Source organism: Chaetura pelagica, unplaced genomic scaffold (assembly GCF_000747805.2).
Source record: "Chaetura pelagica isolate M959 unplaced genomic scaffold, ChaPel_1.0 scaffold70, whole genome shotgun sequence".
Taxonomy (NCBI): domain Eukaryota; kingdom Metazoa; phylum Chordata; class Aves; order Apodiformes; family Apodidae; genus Chaetura; species Chaetura pelagica.
Genome location: NW_009952265.1, coordinates 3,962,737 through 3,988,063, shown reverse-complemented (window position 1 = coordinate 3,988,063; position 25,327 = coordinate 3,962,737). Strand labels below are relative to the sequence as shown.

The following is a 25,327-nucleotide window of genomic DNA, read 5'->3' as shown; positions in this document are numbered from 1 at the left end:
ATTTTAAAGCTATCTATGTTTTGTTTTTCTCAAGCATCTATAATTTTTTACAGAGTATATTATATAATAGGCATGAGATAAGATATAGTAACCATGTTATAAAAATCTGTGATTAATGTCTAAATAAACTATTATTCTCAGTTTTGGAACATGTAAAAAATGTAGTGAGTTGGTGTAAGCTTAATAAACTCTATCATAGTGAAAGATCCATGCACAGAGTATAGGGCTATATATAGAACAGCTTAGAACGATGACTCCATCTTCCAAAAGCATTATTAAACCTCTGCAATCAAAGCTGAAAGGATACTTGGTACCCCTGTGCTAAAGGGAAGAAGAAATTAGGGAAAAAAAAATAATTCTTTTACTAATTTTATCAAAAGAACTTATGGAAAAAACAAAAACAAAAACCTGCACCCTTGTGCAGCTATGTGTTGGATTAACTATTAAGTACTGAAATCAGAATACTGCCTTCAAGTTGATTCTTTCCTTTCAGAAGTCAGAAGTCCACTTACAACATTTTTATATAAGTCATCTACTTATTTGCTTATTAGATACTGTAGACTTGGTTCTGTAGGAGAAATCCTATTAAGATGATGACAGCTAGTACTTACCTACTGAGCTGCTTTGATTCTAGTTCCACAATGTGCAAGCTAATTTCTGACCTAAAACTAAAACTGTGAGAGATCCACAAATAGTAGGCAGGATGTTACCAACCCATATACTCTCACAGTATAGAAGGAAGCATGAAATTTGCACACATATAGAGCAGCTGTGACAGCTCTTGGGAACTTGTTCTGAAAGACTTCACTGACATCTAGCGGCACCAGCAGGAAAGAGAAAAATTCAACAGTGGAGAACAGAAGTAATGGAATGTTTTAAAAATATAGAATTCAATTTTTTGCAAATAGTAAGTAAAAATCCAAGAAATGCTTTGAACAGAGCAACTAGTATATAGGTTTCAAATGACAGATTCTGGACAACTTTGCTTATTTGTACCCTCAGAGAACAATTTAAAAATTGTTTTGAGAACTTTCCCCTACACATACTTCTAGGACCCCTTCAGATTTTTCTAAGTGTTCTAGAAATAACAAAGAATACGGGTCTCATTCCTAATCTTTTACAAAGAAGGTATGATTAATCTTCTTCATAAATGCAAAATAAGGGATTTGGATCAGTTATCAAAAGAGCTGGTTCAGAGAAATTTCTGTCTGTAGGTTACTTGTATCATACAAAACCACGTTTAGCCCAAGTATTTCCAATAATTGGGATATCTATCACCACGTTTTTGATATATGCTTAAAGAATAAAATACAGTAAGTTATTACATGAAATCATGACACAATTTGACTTCCCTATACATATGGAATTTTATAATGTAAACTTCCGTATATATAGCTGTAGGTACAATTCATATTTTTTAATCTTAAAACCCATCTCTCCCTTCCTTCAAGTAATGAAAAGCCACAAGAAATAGAATATAAACAAAACTTCTGACCTTCTCTAACACATTCCATCTTTACCAGTGCAAATGCTGGTAATAAAGAATGAACAAAAATCATGTCCCTTTGTTGTTGTATTTAGATATTACAGATTGAAGCAATTTCAGGGAATAGCGAGAAGTTTTAAATTTATCACAAAACCCAGAAAAAATTATTTGAAATTAAAAGCAAAATAATAGAGGCTAATATCAGATGTGTGGAGAAAAAAAAAAAAATGTTCTTTAAACTATCTGAACATCAGTGACACAGAAGAAAGAACCTCTTAAGGCAGACAGGCTATAAAAAAGGGAAACAAAAGTTTGAAGTTACACCATTTCACTTAGAAAACTACTGAAACTTAGAAGCAGAACTAACAATTTATTATTCAGCAGAACAGCAGGACTGGGTAGTAGCACCTGACTCAGACATTCTGTTCACAAAATTAATAACTTACTGTTAACCTTCACTAGATACATGGCATATTACAAATACAGGAATTCAGTATCTCCAGCTTAAATTATTTTTAAATTATTAGAGGGACACTGTATAGATATTTTCACATGGCATTCTACATATTTGAGAGAAATAAACAGCTCCAAAATAACTCTACAAAAAAACATGCATCTATGATGGGTCACATTTTAGTACAAGGAATTCATTGTCAAGAACATGCAAAAAAAGAACAGAACACTAATCAGATGGCACAGCATTCACAAGTCACAGAACTTGACACTGTACACTTGACACAGACACTTGACACTATGTGACACTATAATTTATTAATCAGTCCTATATACCATGACCTGTGGTTGGGCATGGCAGACCCTGTTTCAGGAAACCCTCAAAACACTAATTGCTGGAGAGACAATGAAGACTCTCAGACTTGCCAAAAAACCCCAACCCAAATCAAAACAAAAAGCAGCCTACAGGAAAAAGCTACTACCCTTACAATCTATTTCTTGTACGTGTTTTCTAAACGCCCTCTGCTGGTCACTGCTGGAGACAGGGTACTTGCTTCAACAGACCTTGGTACAGGAGATTTTATGTCTACCAATATTGTAAACCAAAAGTCACATTGTATCTCAGGAATCATCAGTCTTACAAACAAAACTCTATACCAGGCCTCCAGTAACTCCAAAATGGAAGTATAAAATATTGTTTTAATCTTGCATATAATAAATTTTAGTATTATTTTTCTGAATTAATTATTTTTCTGATTATAATGATGTAGACAATACAATCCACTAAATTCGCCATTACCTAAAAGACCTACAAAAGATTCACATCACATTTTCTGGTTTTCCTTTGAAACTACATAGTGTAAGATAAACCAGTACCAAATATGAAAATAATCACCAAATGCATGCAATGTAAGAAAACATGATCTGTAGGACATTGCTGGTAAGGGTGCATATGTCTCCTACTAATCAGACAGAAAATATTTGCATTTTAGCTCATTTCTAATCAGATTTATATAAATATATAAAATTGTGAGAATTTAGGGTGCTGAAAGTTACATCACAATTTCACTTTTCTGTAAATATCCTGCTCACAATTTCCTTACTACTAAAGAAGGTAACATACAAACACAAGCAATCATGAAGACAGGACAACATTTGAGGAAAACACAAACAATCCAGATTTTAAAAAAACATCTGATTTAAAACCAAATATTTATATAATTCAAAGGTATGAGTAGCAAATAAATAATCAAGTTATCCTCCAGTGTTTTTCAGATGTGGTCTCATGGAGGACAAAATGTGCAAGAGAAACATTCTTTTAATGAAAGATTAAATTGGAGAGATGTGTGATTTTTCATGGTTGCCTGCCAGTACCTGTCTCTTCTGCCTCTACTGCTTCCAGAGTTGCTGGAGATACACAGATACATTTTTCTCTCTCAATAAGAATATGCATTCTCAGAAATATCCTCCCAAAATGGATAATAACGCTTGCATCCACCTATTGTTTTTTTTCTGTGGGAGAGTTATGCTACTTTTTGTAAGAGTTATTAGTAATAATATTTATTGTATATTACTGTTGTACTTGCTGTACTGGTAGCTTTGCACTACTTAAATCTGTAAAATGCACTAAAATCAGGGAAATAAAAATACATAAATAAAATAATTACAAAAGTATACCTTTAATGTTTCAATTTCTTCTTTGTGTTCTCTCTTTAAATGCAAAATGGCAGCTTGGTACTCTAAAAATTAAAAAAGTACATTCCATTAGTGCCACAAACCAATGTGCCATCTTCAGCATAGTATACTTCATACAACACCACCAAATCCAGAATGCAATGCAGGTTCTCAAATAAAAGACCTTTCACAATGGTAATGGAAAATCAAATCTGAACACAGTAATTAGAATTGTTTTCTAAGAACCCAAGACCTTGGTGTGTCTCAGAGCAGGGGACAACACAAAGAAGTCTTCCATGCTGAGAGGGGAAAATTGGACCAAAAACCATCAGGCTAAAATAACAAGAGGAAACTTCAGTTACATTGAGCTTTGCTGATAAATGTAGACCTGATAGGATATTATGACATACACATGCATGGACATGCAAATACCTGAATTCTAAAGAAACATGCACTAAATACAACACATTTACAGCAAGAACTGTAAACATACAAACATGTGCACAGGCAAATTGGATCAAAGAGCAATAACAAATACAAAGGAAAAACTTTAAAAGTATCCAACAGCAGGAGATACAAAGAAACCTTTAGCTCTTCCATTTAGCAAGAATAGAACAAAATCCAAAGGTATAACAAAGTTGAAAGCATGCAGCCTAGATCCAGAGAAGTTTTAAGTCAGATAAATTGAAATCAGCAATGAAAAAATGAGGAGGCTGGCCACTGATTACACAGGTTTAGTGGTGGCTGTAACGATAAGGTGTAGATTTACCAAATGGACATCTAAAACCTGGGTCTCATACAATGGCTTTCATCAGTCCATACCAGGGCTACATTGGCCAGACAAAGAACAGGAAGACTGCTGCACAATGATTTGAGAGAAACCTGTCTTATTTTAAGATATCAGCCTGGAATGCATAATGCTCCTAGCCAAGCTACTTGAGTTCTTTCCTTTCTTAGCCCGTCAAAATTAAACTTCTATCTGCTTCCAAATCAAAATTAACCCAAAAGTATATTTCCAGTTCCATGGCTTGGTTTCTGCTTCCCCAGCTGAAAAAGGAGTTCAATCATAATTGAAATATGGAAATTGATTGAAAATAGTTCAATATTCTCTAACACCAAGGGGGTTGAACAGTCACTTGAACAGCAAAACCAATAAAACAGCACTAGAACATCAAAACATGGGCCAAAACAATAGGTCAGTAAAACACTCCAGTGCTTAGGTGCTTCTCTATTTTGCTGTTTATTTTTTTTCTTTTGTTGTTGTTTGTTTGTTTTTTCTTCTTTTAAGAGCACATGCAGGAAAGAGGAAGGGAAAGATAACCTGGTCGTCACCCTGAAATCTTTAAGATGTGGAAACTTTTCATAGAAAGCTTTTGTTTTTTCAAATACAAGTAAAGCTATATGCAAGCAGCTGGATTGATATACAAAATCAAAAGATATTTTAAAAGACACAAAATAAAAACTCAGTTGATTCCATAGTGGTAGTATCTGTTTAAACTCCTCTATCTCCAACAGGCCTCTGGTTTCTATGTGGGATTGCCCATTGCTTAGCATTGTTTAGGATTTGAGTAAAGTTCACACATGCTGACCTAGACCTGCACTGTCACCAAAAGCAAAATTTTCACCCTGTCTACCCATTCCCAACCCTCTGTTGCTTATACTCTTATCTTGGTACAAATGTTTATGCATTCAGAGCGTAATGGAAGGACACTCATGAATGAAATCTAACAGCATAAAAAGTTGAAGAATTTTTTAAACATGAAGTGTATGTCATTTTTTGTGTCAGACAATTTCCAAGACACCACCATTGTATGTTTTTTAAGTTGGCATGTGGTTTTCAGTAGGTCTCCCAGCTGAAAGCTTCAAAATAAGTTATTTTTTGAATCTTTGTTCAAAAGCAGAGGTAATATAGAGAGCAGCAGTTCTTTTATGGTTTACTTATTCCTTAAAAATACACTTAGAAAGTACTAGATGGTAAAGATTATAAACCTAATGAATGACTGAAAACACTGCTACTGCAAAAGCCAAGTAATAAATCTATGTATTGTAACATATTTAATAGAATGTCTACTACGTAATAAATTGACCTTCTACAGCACAGGCTTATTTTATTTCTTTCTACCACTGTATTTCTTTTTTAAACAGAATATCTACTGGATAGAAGCAGAGACCTGGCAAAGTAACTTTTTAATACTTTTCAAGCAAACACTTATTTTTGTATGTAAGATAATATAATTAAAAAGAAATCACATCACAGTTATATTTTTGTATAAGACAAAGTAACACATATATATTCCTTTCATATCTTCTGTGAAAATTTCATTTTAATTCAGTATCATTCTACATGGATATTTAACATCTCAAGAAAATATCTTGCACATACAGAAATGGCAATCTGAATCATTAAAACACTGAAAAATTTGACTAGAAAAAATAATTGCATCAATGCTACACAAAAATCAGTTTCTGAACATACTGGCAACAGAATAACAAAGCTTAATTATGTGATGGTCTTGGGATGCTGCTTGGAATGGTAAAATACAGCAGCAAAGTAAATACTAATGACATGTTAACGGAAGGAACTGTACTGCAAAAAAACCAAACCAAACAAAAAAAAACAAACCACAAACCAAACAAACTGCAAACTACAGGTCAGGCTTTATAAACTGCTGAGTTCTTAATTTCCATTTAACTCACAAAAATGGATTCATCTAGACTACAGAAACAATCCAGAAGTACTGTCAACTAAACCATCAATGAGTGATTTCTCTAGGTTACAAATTAACTGTGCTAGAGTTCAAGAAATCTGATAGGGCTCTGTCTGTAGTCAGCCTCATTCTCACTTAATCATTGCAACTCAGCCAGCCTTGTTAGTTAAGACACACGGGCATATGCGGATAGTTCTGAGCCAGCTGAGATATAATGTTGCAGCTGAACTGTATGACCTCCCACTTCCTGGTGCTGCCATTACCTTAAGGACCTTCAAGATGGACAAGGTAATCAATCTTCAAATCACAGAGTCACAGGATGGCTGAGGTTGGAACTCACCTCTGGAGGTTATCTGGCCCAACTGCCCCCTAGAGCTAGTTGCCCAGGACCACGTCCAGACAACTTTTGGATGCTTCCATGCATCTCTGTCCAGCTCATCCTCTCTGGGCAACCTGTGCCAGTGCTCTGTCACCCTCACAGTGACAAAGTGTTTCCTCATGTTTAGCAGGACCCCACTGTGTTTCATTGTGTGCTCACACTGCTCTTGTCACTGCACACACTGAGAAGAGCCCAGCTCCCTTTTCTTTACACCCTACTTTAGAGATCCAAGCTGATCTTGTGTCACAAGGTGACTCTATTCCATGCCAGCACATCCCCCAGTTTGTGCAGTGCTGGGGTGGAGAGGGTGTATGTGTGTATTTTCTGAGGTTTTAGTCTTTCATTATGCTGGATAACAGAGGGCTGATTGTACAAACATCCTGTTGATACTTGCCTGGTCTCCAAACAGCCTGCTGGGAAGACAGTGGTTGTAGGGCATAAATAAGTTAACTTTCCCTAAAGCGGATAATACTCTGAAGGGCTTTTGAAACAAACAAATCAGATACAAATCAGATGGCAAGTGCTCCTATCCTGAAAAATGACCACAAGCAAATTAGGATTTCATTACTGAGAAAACAATTTAAAATGTTTACAGGTACATATGGCAAACAAGCAAAAGTAAACAATCTCACTTCACAGATTCATCTGCAACCAGCTCTCACTTTCAATTTTCATTTACTACTTCTTATTTGCTACATTTTTCTTTGTTTTCAAAGGACTCCATCTCAAGAAAAAAATAATAAATGATGGAATTTGGTGCCCATTTGGGCATAGTTTTTACTTCAGTTAATAACTGTAACCCACTGCAACTAAAGCAAATTCCCATAAGACTGGATGTTTTTTGCTAGGATAGCAGATATACACTATAAAGCCTTAAATAAATACAAATATGTGTTACATCTGCCGTTAGTAATGAATTTTAAAATACCAGGTTAGTGAAAAATGTTTCACTAAAACACATTTTTAAAGTAATATGGAAGCTGGCAAAGTACATGGGAAGCTGGACAGATGCCTCAGCGAAAACTTAAGATATACAGTGACATGACAGTGCAAGGATTCCTTTTTCTGTGTTGTTACTGGAAAAATTATTCAGTTAGTAATCGAAAAAAATTCCCAACAACCTCCTTACTGTAAAGCTTTAATTTCCATTTACTGCCATGTTTTTCCACAGTCTAGGTAAGGCAGCTATGCTAATCATAAGGATTTATCAGATAGACCAAAATTCTACTTGGACTTCATCATCATGATGAAAAAATTACCTTTACCCCCCCATCCCCCACTACCACTTCTCTGCACTTTCACCTTTTGCATTCATACTTAGGATTTGCCTTATGTACTTTGCATTCCATGTGCAACTTATGCCAACATTAAACCACACAAAGTTCCCCTCTTCACATAGAAGCAGAACAAAGAGATGCCTGTGGTCTAAGTCAAAACACTTTGCCAATTTCTGTTGTCCCTTTCAGGGGAATAGTTATTACAAAATGAAGGCCCCTGGGGGTTATCTAGTCAATCAGATTTTACAGAAAAGCTGAACTAAGGCATAATACAGAAAAAAAAAATAGCTACACAAATACAAGAAAATATCTAATTTGGGAAGATAAGCTCATTGCAGATCTTGAAAGAAGATGAATGCCAGAACAGGAGCTGAAGTTCTTACCAGAAACTGATTAGGTTTCCAGAAAACACTCCAAAATACAGTGAATTAAGCAAAAGCTTCTTGTTTTGGGGGCTAGCCATGTCAAATATTCATAATTTATGGAGGTTTGAGGGCACAATGCAAAGTCTATTTTTGTTTCTATTTTTACAGGCCCTTCAAGAGGCAAACTGGGAACTGCCACAGTGCAATGTGACTCTGAAATGAAAGTAGTTCAGCTTCATAGTGAACAAAACTATACCCCCATTGAGAAAAGCCAAAAGCCTATTTTGCCTCAGTAGCCAAAAAGACAGTGACATGCGAAAAATGAAAAACCAGCAAAAAGGCAGTAGTACATTTCCAGTACCCTCTGCCAGCAACCTGATTTGCAATTCCGGAACTTGCTAAACCAGAGTAGTTGTTTGCATATTTAATAGTTTTCAAGTGGATTCCTCTTCCATGAATGTGCATTGCTGATTTTAAAACACCTGCAAGCAGACAACATCCTCCAGGAGAGAATTAATTGCACATTAGGTAAAGACCCTTTTGTTTATTTTGAATCAGCACCTGTTAGGTTCTGTTGATGCCTCTAATTCCTGTGCTGGAAGAAAGAGTGAACACATGCACACCATTTACTTTTTCTTATGATTTTAGAGATCTCCATCATATTCCCCCTTGACTGATTCTTCTTCAGTTGAAAGAATATTAATCTATATAGGCTTTCCTCATAAGGAACATGTTCCATACTGTTGATCAAAGTTGCTGACCTTTTCTGAACCTTTTACAGTTCTATTGTACTCTCTCTGAGATGACAAAACAGCAGTTTCCCACAAAATGCAAAATGTGGACATTTATACAATGATGATAATTTAGAAGATTTTATCTTCTGTTTCTTTCCTGCTACTTCCTACCACTTCAGTTGCTTTTTGATCACTACTGAACACTGAGCTGACATTTCCCAAGACCTATCTTAACATCAAGGTTTTGTTTTTTAAGAGTAACAATCAGATTAGAGTTCATTACTCCCTGTATGTTTTTAGGATTTTTTTCCTCAAGTGCCCATCTTAATAGTTCTATATTTTGGATTTCCTTTCACTGCATAGTCCTTCAATCTTAGTTGTTGGGTTTTTTTCCTTTTTTTTTTTACGTTTGGTTGTTGTGGGGTTTTTTAATACTTGTGGGGGAAAATTTATTTTTTTTCCTACAAAATAATGTTATACTTGCATTCAAGTCTTAACTTCACTCTCTTACTTGATTCATAGACGCAAGCTTTCCCTTCTCAAGTCTCAATCTTCCACTTCATGTTTATGAATATGTGCAGAGTTGCAGTGTTTGAACCCTCAGCAAATTTGCTAATGATACAAAACATAGAGAAATGGTTCATAAGCTGGAGAGTCTTGCTGACATAGAGAGGGCCTCGACAGGCTAGAGACATGGGCTGACAGAAACTCAGAAGTTCAACAAGGGAGAGTGCAAATTCCTTCACATGGGCAGGAGCAACCCCAGGCACCAGCACATGCTGGGGCTAATTGGCTGGAAAGCAGCTTTGCAGAAAAGTACCTGAGGGACACCACGTTGGACATGAGCCAGCAACATGCCCTTGCAGCACAGAAGGCTAATAACATCGGGGCTGTGTTAGGAGAAGTCTTGCCAGCAGGTGGAGGGAGCTGATCCTTCCACTCAGCACTAGTGAGGCCTCACCTGGAGTGCTGTGTCGTGTTGGACTCCCCAGGGCAAGAGAGAGATGGAGCTTTTTTAAATCTAGCTGCAAATACATGTTCCAATATGAACATCTAAAGCACAGTTATCTCCTGGAATTGTCATAATTTCGATTGGTTTTGTCAAACATTCTTTTCTACTCTAGATAGATGAGTATTATTAAAACAAGAAAATTTGAAATAATTTCCATAATAAGTAGATATGTTATTTGTTCCAGTGACAAGATTTCTTGAAAATTTGAAGGACATTGAGAAAATGTAAAATTAGCCACTTCCACTGGGTGGCAGTCGTGTCCTCCATTAAGAACCTTTTTCTATTTTCTTCTTTTGAAGTCAAAATACAGTTCACTAATTTATGGACAAAGAGATACTGTTATCTTACTCTGGGTGTAAACTTGTTCTCATTAGTTTTTCAACTAGATTTTTATTTAATTTGGTTTTTAGTCTTATCTTTTCTCTAATGATTAGCTTATTAAATCTTACCTGATAGTAACATACACGATTGAAATTCCCCTGTTCAACTGTTTGTTTTTAGCAGGTGCTTGAGAAAACACCCTCACATTGTCTGGCATGATCAACTAAACTAATGTCATGATCCTGTTCTGCCAACCAAAGATATAGTCAATATTAGAAAGCATCATAACATTACTTCTAGTTATACTATATTTGGTTCTTACTACCAAATTTTTAGGGGAAATTAATTATAATTAGCATTTTATCTTATTTTTAGCAAATATTTTAGCATTTAACATTGCAAAGACAGAAACAAGGAAAATCTGATTATATTCTTCCTCAGCCAACTTCTATTTGGTATCAGTCTGCTGCATCATTTTAAAATGTGTTGACATTATGTATCATCTAAAGATAACAATGACTAAATAGGTATCACTAGAGCAGGAAATGAAACTCACATCTAAAATCAAGGAGTTTCTTATACTATTTTCTTTATCATAAGATAGAACAACATTTTAAGTGCTTCAGTAAAGCATGGAATTGACATCTACAAAAAAAAAGGGTTGCAAGAAGGAAATGAGATTGTTTTAACTAAATACCCACTGCAAGAAGAAGCAACTCTGTGTTCTGTAATTGCATCTAACATAGTTTGTAAACAGATAAAAGAATTATTATGGAAGCACAATGGAAAAGCTGAAGAAGCGAAACCAAACAATTAAAAATGAGCGAATAATTAAGATGGACAAGAGGTGAACAAAGGGCTTAAAATGCTCTAAGAAGGCATAAATGGCATTCATTATTGAATCACAGACATTATCTGTGTGAAAACAACAGAGTATCATATATTGTGAAACAGTGGACAAATGCCTAGAAACATTTATACACCACATCTGTTGGAGTAAAAACTGGGAAAACTCACTGAAGAACACTAATTGTACAGAGATATATGTTTTCTTGAATAGCAACTATAAACAAAGTCACTGGAGCCCAAAAAGTTAACAGATACCAAAACTTGCATATGGGTAAAAAAGTAAGTTACAGAGAACGGTTGTTTATCCTGATATAAGTTACACAAAATACACATGCTTTTAAATAGATTTAGTATTTTATAACTGTGAGTCTTAAACTTTTACATAGAATAAACTGAAGAAGTATTCAATATATTTGACTAATTTTTACAGCACTGTGTTTTCTAAAATTTTGGCCTTCAAAGCTATTCTTTCAAATAAAATATATAACACAGGACTGCTCAAATAAAATATTCTAGCATTACTAGGCCCTTGATATCTGAATATGAATGAGTCCATCAGTATTTATTGCCCCAAGTGTTCAGATTTATGGCATAATTACAAAGATAGCAAATTCCAGGAAATAAAATGACTATGTAAAAGAATTCTGGGATCTCATTGATATGTAACTGAATATGCATGTTTCGGGTGTATACTAGTTGGGGTGTTTCACTACCTCATCGGAGCACTCACAGTGGAGAATCCCCAGTGCTGCCCTGCGCTGCAGTAATGAATGCCTGCTCAATAACTGCTTTTTTGTTGTTATTGGGTCTTAATCTCAGAATCCTTACCCAGTTGCACCAAGCCTCCCACTTTGGTGAGGAGTGTTAGAAAGCAAGGGGGCTTGGAAGCTCCAAATTTTTATTTCAGTTCCACTTACTGTAGTAGGATGGTAAGCAATGTAAGCTAGCATTCTGAAAACTTCCTCAGCTGTATCACAGAACTTCTGTAGTCTTTATTAAATTTTTAATTTCAGACAGTAGTAGCTACTGCAGACTATGCCTTTACCTTTTTTATTCCATCACAGAAAGGTAAATACTGCCTTTAAGGAACAAGAGACCAAAGACTAGACACAGACGGACCAACATTACACTGCTCCACCCACCTGGTGGTCCCTCCTTGTAAAGCTTTAGGTGAGCTAGAGACAAAAGCATAAGTAAGATTGTATTTAAGCTTCAAAGAGGGAATTTGTATTTTTACACTCAATAAATACGTAACTGAGCAGGGTCTGGCAGACTCCCTGCTTTTTATTCATTTACTATGAAAACAAACTTGAAAATATGTCTACAAAGTGCTCAGCTTGATCAATACACAGAATTGTGTATCAATTGTGTATTGTGATATCACGCATTGTAGAATGATTTAATAATTTATGATATTAATTCCTCAAGATATTAAATTGGAAATAACAATGGTGCTCACTTATCATTGTCTTTTCATGCTGCTTGGTAAGGCAAGGAGAGCCATGCAGATCAAAAAGCTTAGCCTCTTTCAACAGATTCATTCAATTCAATCTGATTAGAAGGCACAAGTTTGGGGTGGGAACACTTTCAAGAATTCCATTTTGCTTTTTAAGTTGTTTCTTGCAATTTATGCAAATGGTTATGTATGTTCAGTTGTATAATCACACAAATTATCTGAACACAGAGCAGCAGTAACCTTGTGAAATATACACAATACATGCTCATGTAAATCTTTGTCACAATACTGAGCAAGCTGCACTGTTCCATCACCATTTCTAAAAAGAAGAGGTACAAATGTTCACAGGTAAATCTGGTGGCCTGAAGATTTAATCTACAACTTTGGCAATACTGGATACAGTGGGTTACAATGTTTCAAATGGCAGTTTTCATTCTCACAAACTTTTGCCAGAAGCAAGTATACACACTCAAATATTATTTACTATTATTCTATGTGTGTTCAATACTCTTTTTTGATAATAAAACAACTCACCTACCTGAATAATTTTAAATAAAATCTTATATGAAAACCTTTCCCACAGATATCCTCACAACTCACATTTCAAACAGAGAAGCTACTCCTCAAAATGTACAGAAGCAATGTAGAAACCTTCTCTGCCATGATCTGAAAACTTCTAAATAGAAAGTAGAAGTTTTGATGATAAATTACCTATAAAGCCACTTCTGGTCAGTCTATTCGTTTTTGTAAAAAAATCTTATATATTAAACTCAGTATGTGGAAACATGCAAAATGATGCTAATATAATTTTAAAAGTAATTAGACAATAAAACCTGGAAAACTTCAGTGCAATCTACCTCTCTTGAGACTTGACAGACCCTGTAGCATAAAGGAAATAATTAACTTTTAATTGAGATCATTCATTAAATTTCAGAGTAGTGAGGTTTCTTAATCTCTTCTCCCTCCTTGTTAACTCTATGTCCCATCATTTTCAATATTGGCTTTTATTATAGTCTTTGTTTCCTGGCCCATTTTCCCCATGTAGTTTTCCCCTTTAACCACCAGGTGTCAGAAGGGAATCTACTCACTACAGCTGCGCCATTTTTATTATTTATCTATTTATTTTTACAGGCCCATTGATGCAAACTTTTAGGCTTTTTCAGGCTACAGTCCTAAAAAGCAGCAAATGTTCAGAATTTTCTTCCAATAAACACAGCCATGAGCAATTTCAAAACATGTTATTTGCTCGGTTTGGGAATGGAGTGCTTGAAAATCATAAAGCATAATTTTCACACAGAAGAAGTAACTGGGAGAAATGCAGAATTTTATTTTAAATGCTACATGAATGCAGCATTTCAAGTAGACCAATTGCAGGTTATACATTTTTCACAAGATGATCACTTAGCGAAAGCTCAAAGCTCAGGTTTATAAAAAACTGACAGACAGACTTCCTTAAACTTTCATAGCATTGATTTGAACGAGTTTTCCATTTAAGTAACTTTTTAGAGCTAGGAAAATAAAATGTACTTGTGCTTAAACAGGTTTGTAAAATGACTTGGGTTTTTTTTAGGGGTAGCAGATTGGCTAAAACAATACTGAATTAAATTTTGAAACATTATTCTAATCCTTTTCCCCTCACCCCAGTCCATATACTACTATCTGTCCTCCTTTCTTTATTTCCCATTGCACATGAACTCTTTTGGAGCCCCATAATTCAATATATGTGAACTCCCCAGACTGGGAAATGAGCAGACATTTTTCACTTTAACTTATTTTATTTTATTTTTTTAGACTTTTAAGGAAAGGAAAATCACTCCAAGCCTAAAATTTCAATGATTTTCAGCACCTTACAAATTTTTAAAGGGACATGTGGAGAATAAACAGTCTTAAACAAGCCAATAGTCCAGTATCTAAATACTGTCTGGATACTGAGATAATGCAGAAGATTCATGAGTTAGCTTACTACAGAAAATTAAGTAACTTCATAACACTCATCGAATTCCCTAAGAACAACAGGATGATATTCACAGAAAATAAGTCTCCTGCAGGAAAACCCACAATCCTGTGATTCTGTTGCAGACATAAAGAAAAAAGTTCTTAATCCTTCAGACTGCAAAGCAGTATAAAGCACTATTCAGTCACATTAGTAACTTATCTATGTGATCATTCCTCTGTCACAGGTGATGTTGCAGCTACAGTTTATTGACTTGATGAAAGAAATTAATAGTTTCATGGGTGATTTTAACACTCACAGGAAGGCAGCATTAGAGGTAATACTGCTGGGGACATTCAACATTACTTCAATCTCAATAAACATCCTGTTTCATATTTACAAAACCAATCTATTAAGGATCACATTCACCAGTGCAATATGGTAAACATCATGTTATCAACAAACATGAGGAATAACTTTCTTATAGAATTTCTTCAATGACTTACAGACTCTATCTACTTAATGTAGCACAAATTTAAAATAAAAAGCACTTAGTCTAGGTCTGCAACACCTTTACAATCACTGTATTCTATATATAGTAAGCATATATTAAGAATGCATGCATACTATACTTGCAGTGTAAGTGTATATTTATTTAAATAGAGGCAGGTATGTGGGTGAGTGTAGGCACACTAAATACCCACACACATAGACATACAACTTCTCCAAAATATTTTCAGCAATTCTCAAGTTTAGAACTGTTGACCAACTTTAAACACAGATATATAAAAAACTAAGAAATGTACCATAAATAGGCTGAGCTATTACAGATAAGAGTACATGTCTGTGCTGTAGCAGGGGAGGGCAAGCTTGATAGAGATGGTAACAAACTTAATTAAAATTAAACTCAAAAAAACAGATTTAAATCCAAGTGCAAATTTTCAGAAAGTGTCAAGGTATTCAGACTCAAGGTTTCATTTATAGAATCACAGAACCATTCAGGTTGGAAAAGACCCTTGGGATCACTGAGTCCAACCATCATCCCTACTCTACAAAGTTCTCTCCTAAACCATATTCACCAACACCACATCCAAATGACCCTTAAACACATCCAGGGATGGTGACTCAACCACCTCCCTGGGCAGCCTATTCCAGTGTCTAACCACTCTTTCTGTGAATTTTTTTTTCCTAATGTCCAGTCTAAACCTACCTGGTTACAGCTTGAAGCTATTCCCTCTTATTCTGTTGCTAATTACCTCTGAAAAGAGACCAGCACCAACCTCTCTACAATGACCTTTCAGGTAGTTGTAGACACTGATGAGTTCTCAGTCTCCCCTCATCCTCCTCTTTCTCAAACTAAACATTCCCAGGTCCTTTAAGCATTCTTCATAAGATTTATTCTTCAGGCCCTTCACCAGCTTCGTTGCCCTCCTCTGTACTTGCTCCAGCACCTTGATATCTCTCTTGAATTGAGGTGCCCAAAACTGGACACAATACTCCAGGTGTGGCCTCACCAGCGCTGAGTACAGGGGGACAATCACCTCTCTGCTTCTGCTGGTCACCCTATTTCTAATACAAGCCAGGATGCCATTGGCTTTCTTGGTCACCTGGGCACACTGCTGGCTCATATTCAGTCGCTAGTCAATTAAACTCCTAGGTCCTTTTCTGCCAGACAGCTTTCCAGCCACACGCCCCCAAGCCTGTAGCATTGCTCAGTTAATACGAAGGCACATTTTATCACGTGGCTTTGGGCACAATTGCCATACTGTAAGCATTAATTTTTTGGCATATTTAATTTATCAAGACAGTATTCTTTCCCATTCTGCATCTCTATCTAATGCTAATAGCCTATAAACAGAAAAGGAAATTAATTTAACTTAAAAAATAGTTTAGGATTCTTATCCCTACTTTATGGATGGGTAAACTGAAGCCTGGGAAGGTCTCACAACTTTTCTTGAAGTCACACATTGTTACAAGAACTTCCTGCAGGACACTAACAATGCCAAACATTTTGTCTTTTTTAGAGACATACAAAAATTGTGCAAGGCCACAAAGGAAGTTTATGTTAAAGAAAGATAAGAAATCCTGCTACTATCTTTCATGTATTTAAGACCATTATGCCTCTCTTTCTCTCACATAAGCTGGTTATTTTCTGCACTTGCATCATGACCACAAAGTGATTTTCTTGCTGGGAACCCAGAACATAGGTGACAAAAGGCTTTAATATATTTGAGATTTGGCAACAAACCTCTGCCATTATTTTGCATTTCATTTGCCGTTTACTTAAATTTCTTGTTCATTAAGAGCTTTCTCAGTCACCTCCTGACCTTATTTACAGCATCACAGACTGTTTTTATGGAAATTGTGGCACACAGAGACAGCATTACTTCACTGCAGCTTGAAGGACAGATCATGAGAGAACAGGGTTTTTTAATGTTAAGTACAGATACTTGAATTAAGAAGAAAACACATAATGAAAAAAATGCCCTAAATGGATTAATGTCTCAACTTGACTTCTTTTACATGTTTACTCCAGCATGAATGTCAAATACTTCTCTCTTACCACTTCTTTTCTTCTGTTTTGCTTAAGCAAAAGACTAAACTTGCTCTATTTCATCTAAAAGAACTATTTTGATCCTAATGGCTAAAAGCACATATTTTTTAATATGATGTACAGGATTAGTTTTATGAGCAGTAGAAGTAATGTCTAAAATGCTATTCTTGGATGTGAGAGACTGCAAGTGCTGATCTAATCATAAGCAGCTGCTGAGGCACTCATTATATGTGGATTTTACGTGATCTAGTATCCCAGATGAGTTTGCTCTGTATAGACGAGATTTTGTCTTCGCTACCTGGCTAGATATTTTCACCATACATAATAGCTGACTGTCCTGGCTTTTCTGAGATAGAATCATAGTATCAATTTTCTATTCAAGAAGGCTGCATTTTTTAAAAGACTGCAGCACCCAGTTAGGTGGGAGCAAAGTTGATAAGACATTTTGGCTTAGCTCATGGACAGCCACGGTACACGGGTTTCCATAGTGATCAAGCTCTTCAGTGGTTTCAAGTGAGTCAGATGCTAAAGATAGGAGGAGTGAAAGTCAGGGCAGGTGACCCAAGCTGGCCAACAGAAGTATTCCATACCATAAACATTACACTCACTATAATTTTGAAAGTTTGCTGGTGACAGGTCTCTTTCCTCAATTGTTGCCATCCCTGGAGGGTCCTGCCCATCCTTCTCTCCTGGTTGCTGTGACCATTGGATTTTCACTGGAGCTGTAGCGCTCCACAGATTTAGCCTCTGGGTATTATTCTATTAAATCTGTTTCAATTTCAACCCATGGTTTTCCTTTTCTTTTCCCAATTCCCTTTCTCAGATGGCCAGTGGTTAGTGGGTAATAGAACAGCTGACTAAATAAAGACACTGACATATCTACCATTCTATCAGATTTAATGCTTAAAAAAATGGGAGATAACTCCCTAAGAATTTTTGAGGGAAAACAAAAATAAACTTTTTATGAAAACAGAAGAACAGAACTTAAGGACCAGAGAAATGTCTTTAATCACATGGAAAATATTTCCACTGAATACACCTATAGCTATAAATTAAAATACCCTCATCCTAGTCTTGCATGATATAAATGGTGTAATGTATTACAGAATTTCTGTACTTCAACTATTTTAGCCAGACACACTTCAAAGAAGTTCCAGTTTCTCCAGAAAACCACATAAGCATCTTGTGCTAATTACAGAGCCAGTTGACAATGTAGTCACTTGCTCTATGGAAACTGAGGAATTAAATGATTAAGAAAATGCAAGATATGCCAAAATATCATAGTTATCATTGTTTTAACTGAAAATTTACAACTCAAGTTTCAGGTGTTGAGGGTGACAAGGATGACTACACAGGATGTTATCAAAGGTATGAAAAGAACATGTTGCAGAGTTGTATTTTTGCAATAACTTCTTTCACTAATATTCCTAACAGGCCTAGTCAGCCTGACACACGTGTTCCTTGTTATGTCCATTTGCTTTTCAGTTGGTTTCCCACACATCAAGCCAGACTAAGAGCCTCAGGAGGGAGTTAGCTGCTCCTCCAAGCTGCCATGACTCACTGTGATGTCTGCTGCGTCGGCCAAATTAAGCCTGAATTTCTTGCTTCCACTAGGCAGCAAGAACAATGAGGAAAAACATGGCAAGGAGGTGAGAAAAGATCAAAAAGTCAGGAATCCTCTCCCTCAATATCCCTGCCTTCCTGCCTTAGCTGCCATAGTGCATGTGATGAAGGAATTAAATCAAAGACTTAGAGCAGAGTTTTGAGAAAGCATTCCAAGTTTCAAATTTCCAGTGTTACTTTAAATATTAATTTATTGTGACAAATGGAAAAAAATCTATGCTGCCTCATAAAATAAGTACATATTCTTGCACCCTGTTAGAAGCGCAAAGAGATCCACAGATTTAGCCTTGAATGTGATCACACTTGTGAAAGAGGTATTTTGTTTAAATCTAAAGTGAAGCTGTGTTAAATAAATATTAGCTAATAATTCAGCCCATTATTATTGTTTGTATTTAGATTCCTAGTGTTTTGGTAGATGAAACTCTTAATCACAGAAATTAAAAAACTAACATAAATTGTTGACTGAAAGATAAAACTAATCACTTCAGCATTTTCTATGTTACAGATAATCATCAGTGGAGGAAGACTAAAATCACAAAACATCCTCCTACACACAATTTTGGAACTCTATTCCAAAATGAAGAATTTTTCATTTTATCTTAGCTGTCAGTACAAGACACTGGGGTAAGAAACAGGGTTTCAGGTTGAGACTGGTTGAGATCAGCCAGTTTAATGGCAACCACTAATCTGCTTTACATCCTATTTTTAAAAAGCCCACTTCGTAGACAGATGGTTCCTAAGGTACTGGTAGCTGGGAGGGAATTTTGGAAGGGAAAGGGCATGAAGGGAAATGTTGACATACACGTGGCCTTTGAAGGTACCAACCACTCTCAGAGAGAAGATACTGAATCTACAAGTATTTAGAAGTATTGCCATTTTCATGTTCACTAAAAACAAAACAAAACAAAACCTACAAAAACCCAAACCACAAACCCGATGCTCCATCAGTAAGAGAAACACTGAAAAAAACTCTTTCTTTTAATGATATAAGCATTACTCCTGAGCAGAACCTTCCTTCAGTTGCAGGAGACTGCATAAACACAGTGCTTCCCAACAGTCACTAGTATGCAGAAAAGCAGACATAACAGAGCCCTCATATCCAATTTACAACCGCTTGCAGTGTCCTTGATGCCACGGCTGCTTTCTGGGCATCCATGAACAGCTGAAAGAACCACAAACCTGGTAATCACTGAGGTACACTTCTAACCACTGCACCCCATACATATGTTGCAAATACAGTCCTTGCCTATTCCCTTGAAAAGCACCGCTTCTGTCTCACGCAAGCTGAAATCACCAGAAGTTTGTTTTCATTCTAAGCCCTCTCTCTGCCAGACACTGGAGTGACTAATGAACTGCAGAATCTGGTCTGTATAAAAATTTGACTTAGCAAAACAACCATCGGCATGTTGATGACACTGCCACCCAAAATATCACAGTAACAAAAAAGTAACAATTTACATGGGCTCTAAGCCAGTCTGTCCTTCCTATTCAAATTTCAGGAAAGCATGACCTCATTTCTCTACAAGCAGCAGAATCTGCAGCTTTTGTTAATTCAGTTTCCTTTATTTCAACATATGTTTCTGCCACAAATTATTACAGTCATTAAGAGAAAAAAAAATATTTATTTGGGTAAAATTAAATAGGGCAAGTACACAACCTATCAAAAGAATCTAAAAGTAATAGAAAGAGCCTGCAGCATTCCTCATCAATAGCTGAATACCTGTACTGATCATCTTGTGATAGACTCCTACACCCCCAAACCAATAGGATGCACTGTAAATTCAATTGTGTCTATATTAGAACTGTGTTGTTCTTGTCAAAACCAAGTTTTCTGAATCTTCCAGCAACCTGTGCTTTCAGTACCAGGCCCACTTTACAAAAAAAAAAAAGGAAGATTAAGGCAGAGAAATCTGAAGACAGAGAAAGAAGTAGTACACTGAACAACACAAGGCAGTTGATCCACTACTCCTACTTAGGCTTTCTCATACACAAGGCCAAACAGATATCCACTGGAACTGGAAAGAGCCATTCAGCATTACACTGTTCACTTTCTCACAGCGAGGCAGTACACAAGTTTGGTTTTCAATTCTACTTGATCCTTTCTAGGTGGTATTTTTTAAAATCTCCAATTACACAAACAGATGGTGTATTGCCTTTAATTTTGGTATTTCAGATAACTCCACAGTTTATGACTAATTTCTGAGTAACAAGGGTTTCCTGCTTTATATTTAAGAATACAAATTAGAAGCAAGAGTTGTGATGGCTACAATAATCACCTTTTCCCCCACAAATACGTCATGTAAATATTAAGTAGGACAATATACATGACTAGCTATAAAAGTTAGCTAAACAGATATGAGTAGTCCTCTGTTTATACGCAAATTGTAATAATTATATTGTTTTTATTCTGGTTACTACCTGAAGAAAATTTGCAGCCAGACTAGAGTCAAGCAGGTTACTGGCCCCTGCGTTCTAATGCAATGGAAAAGGCTGTCAGGTTTCCATTTGTTCAATACCCTATCTAACAGAATCCCACTAGAAACGGATGAACTAATCTATTGAAAAACCCAGTTCCTTCCTCATGAATTTCTACAGGCCATCATTTAGATTTCAATACTGATTTTGCCATTTACACTTAAAAATAAGATGTTTAACAAGTAGCAGTAAACAACACATCCAAAACATGATGTCTGCTTTTCTAGATAAGAAAATACTGTGCCTTATCGACATCTCTGTATTAAACCAGATTAAAAATGTCAGAAACAAATTTCTGCAAATGTGCCACATCTTTGTTTTACCTGCTTCTGTGTACTTTAATCCTACTTTTACTTCTTCATGCTTTGCTTTTGGTGGTGGCCAGACAGTCTGGAGTCTTCCTGGAGTCTTGTCATCTTGCTCTGAGGGACTCAGGTCAGGCTGTTAATATTACACAAGAAAAAAAATTAACGTCTGCAGTATCAATTGATTCCAAAACAGCAACTGCCATGCTCAGCTTTACATGTGTGTTCAAGAATAGTTACCTGCCTCATTCTACAGACTGAAACAATGCTCTGATGGTTGGAAGGCATACAAAGAATCAGTGTGGAAAAAAAATTTGAGGAGAAAAATTACATAATGCCTGTAACATACAACAATCTGTTGAAACCATTCACATCATTGTGGAAAGCTGTCCATCCTTTGGTGAACCACCAAGGTGGTTAAGAACTCTACGTTTTTTTCCTGTGCCTTTTTTTTTTCAGAGTAAAAAGACCCATCTGTGCTTCTCTTACAAGTAAACAATACTAGGCTCAACCTAAGACATCATTTGATCACGTACTTTTCTGGAAGCAGATAGTTTATGAAATTGCTGCCCCGCCCCCAGCAGCTTGCTCAGCCCACACACCATGTAATGCTGTCACATCAAAGTGTTGCTGCAGCTGTTAATGGGACTGCCCTGTCCACTGGAATGTGAAAATAACCCCTCAAATGGAGAAAAATAAAGCCCCACTAAGCAAGCATTATTTTAGAGATTTATATTTTGGCTTTTTTTTACATCTCTGACATTTCTGTAACCTGATTTGCAACATGCTACCACAAGTAATTGCAGACACAACTGCAGCAGAACCGTGTATGAAAGTGGCCTCACGAATGGCTCACACAAGCAAGGAGATAGGAAAGGCAAGACTCCCTTACTCTGGCTTTGCCCAGAGAAAACCTACATTTGTAGTGGCCTAGACGTTAAGCAGAGATTTATAAAAGCCACTCCTGCCGACTCCTGAGCGTCCTCCTCACGGTGTGTTATGACGGCTTCCCCAGCAGGTTTGCTGGGAGCCACACGAACGCTTAAGCCAGCACAGCACAGGGAATGGTGTAAGCAGGAAGCAGCAACGCAGGAATGGGAAGGGCACACACAGACTGCAATTGCTGTACATGCCATGGCCAACGAGTACCTCCTTTCTCCTCCTCACAGGTAATTACTACAAACTGGTACTATCGGTCTACCCAGGTGTCAAGTCAAGATTTTTAAAAAAGTTTTAATTGTATATAAAAGTTTGAGAGTAAACCAACACAGCAAATGAACTTAAGTAGCTTCAGGTTTAGAGCCTGCAAGTTTAATCATTCAGACAATTCCCCCTTTAGTCAACAAGAACAGTCTTCTGGACTAATTCTATCTGCCAACGATGTAGCTGTAGGAATTTTGGGTTGGAGGAATACTAACCCAAGGGGTTACACATTTAAATCAAAAGTTCAAATCACACTCAGATACATTTATCTGTGGTTATGATTCTATAAAAACTTGGCATAGATAGTTTTCTAAATTTCTTTTAAAATATACTAAATAAATATCCATATTCATAAGAATATAAAATTTGCAAATTATTGCATTAAGCTGTAAGTTTAGTAGTCAAATTGGCATCACTAAGTTATACTTGAAAAAGGTTAAATGCTCATCGTATTTGCAAAGCCAGATGTAAACAATAAAAAAATTACTTTCAAAATCAATGTCTTGGACAAAGTTGAAAAACATTCATAACTTATTGTATCATCTCCTATGATAGAATTCCTCCCTAAAGGTAAAATGAAATATTACTTTTAAAAATAAATAATTCAATGAAAGAAAACAAAGTGAGATTGAGAGTATATTAAATAATAATACTACAGTAAATACTTACAGCACCAAGCTGATTTAAAGACATACTTCACATATGGGCAGTTGTTTTGTATTGCTTTATTAAAATAAGAAACTAATTTTTCAATTCCCACTTCTAATCGAAGGGTTGTGACTATTAACACTTCCCACTGAATTCTGCTTCAACTGCAGATGATCATGAATTTTGAAAAATTAGCCCCAAGATTTCTTCAGTTGGGAATCCAAAATCTTGAGATTCCAAAAAGAAGAGATCAAGTCTGACATTTTTACCTGAAGTCCCCACCAATAATTTTAAAAGAAATTCTTGTTCACCTATCTACTTCCAGACCTTAGGAAGAAAGAAGTAATTCAACCTACAGATTTGTCTGATGATCCATCCCCAGGTTTTGGTTTTGACCTTTCAAATACAGCTTTCAAGGACTCTTTTTCAGTTCTCATTTTGCGTTTTATGGCTTCCAGCTCTGAAGTATCTGCCGTTGTTTCTTTTTTGGGAGGTCGTGTGAATAAAGCTTTAAAGACGTCCAGCGCAGATTCAGCAGGGCTTGATTTTATTTCCTCAGAGGAAAATCGTGGTTCGGTTTTGCTGGAGGCTTTGCTCTCTTGAGCTTCATCGCTGTCCTCAGTCTCCCCGGATCTCTCACCAGAGTCCTGGGTTCTGTCTTCATTCTTGGAGACGTCTATGTTTAACAAGTGCGAGAGCTGTTCCAGGAAAGTAGGACTTGCTTTAAGTTCACCAGACTTCTTTTTAGTGGTCAAACCTGATGTAATACTGGATTTCTTAACAGGCTGTCGTAATTTAAGCAGAGCTAAATCATTATCCCTTGGTTTAATTTCTGTAACAATTTCCCTATCCTCTGTGGTTAGTCCCTTTTTCCTCACACGTAGTCCACTAAAGAAAGCGGGCAGCTGGAATGTCTTTTCAGCCACTGCTATTTTTTGGAGCGACCTATTATCAGCTGAATGTCTTTGTTCTTCATCTGGAATTTCTTCAGGGCATTCCCCTGCAGCAAGCAAGCGACTGAACTGCTCATCCATTAACATTTTGTCTTTTCCATTGGAGTTACGTTCTAGAATACCATCCAACTCTTCTGCGAGCCACTTAGAAATGGGTGGGTGTAACTCAAAGTCATCTGTACTGGCAGTGTCATCACTGTTGATGTGCCCTTCTGATTCTGTTTCTTCCTTATTTTGATTGTTATCATCCAAAGCCTCGGCAGACAAAGCAGTATTATTTAGCCCAGTTTCGCTTGTTTTGTTTTCATCAGTGTCTAGATCCTTACTCTCCGTGTCTGATTCTGTATCACTTGTTGTATGAACCAAAGTACCTTGCACGAGAATAGCATCCTTGTCATCATAGTCAGATTCAGACAAAGACGTCTGTAAAAACCTTAAATGGTGAAGAAGTAATTCTTTCTGTTCAGCTAACTCCAGTTCCAGGCCAGGTTGCCTGCCAGACATTGGCTCAGCGTGGCTACCAGTGCTATTCACCCCGTGCTGATTTTCTGAGTCGTCGTCACAATCATTATCATTCCTCTCATACCAGGTGTTAGCAGGAGTATTTATATTAGTGTGCAAAGGTTGAAATGCTTTAAGCACTGCTTCTTCTTTGGAAGTTGTAGGTTCAAATTTAGTAGTAAATCCCAAAAGTGTTTTCACAGAAAATGTAGTGGAACGATCAAGTTCACTTTCTGCTGTGTTGTCCAGGTCTGAGAGCTCTCTACCATCGGGCACGGCTTTTCCTTCTTCCATGTTGCGTGAAGGACAGAGCAGGTTTGCTCCTAGCAGCGCTGCTAACTGACAACCAACCATTCACTCCATGCCTGCAGACAGCGGGCGGGACTCGGCGCGGGCCCCGCGGGAGGCAGCGCGGCCC

General features: G+C 36.6%; 1 protein-coding gene across 1 annotated transcript in view; it reads right to left on the bottom strand.

Annotated features, from left to right (window-relative positions):
- FMN1 (formin 1) overlaps nt 1-25,203 on the bottom strand; it is a 119,893-nt gene extending 94,690 nt beyond the window's left edge. Inside the window, exons 1-3 of the mRNA XM_010007743.1 lie at nt 23,812-25,203; nt 21,623-21,740; nt 3,617-3,678 (exon numbers count right to left, since the gene is read on the bottom strand). Of these exons, the coding sequence (XP_010006045.1) occupies nt 3,617-3,678; nt 21,623-21,740; nt 23,812-25,203 (1,572 nt within the window). The remainder of the gene's footprint in view (nt 1-3,616; nt 3,679-21,622; nt 21,741-23,811) is intronic.
- Between the last annotated feature and the right edge of the window lie 124 nt (nt 25,204-25,327).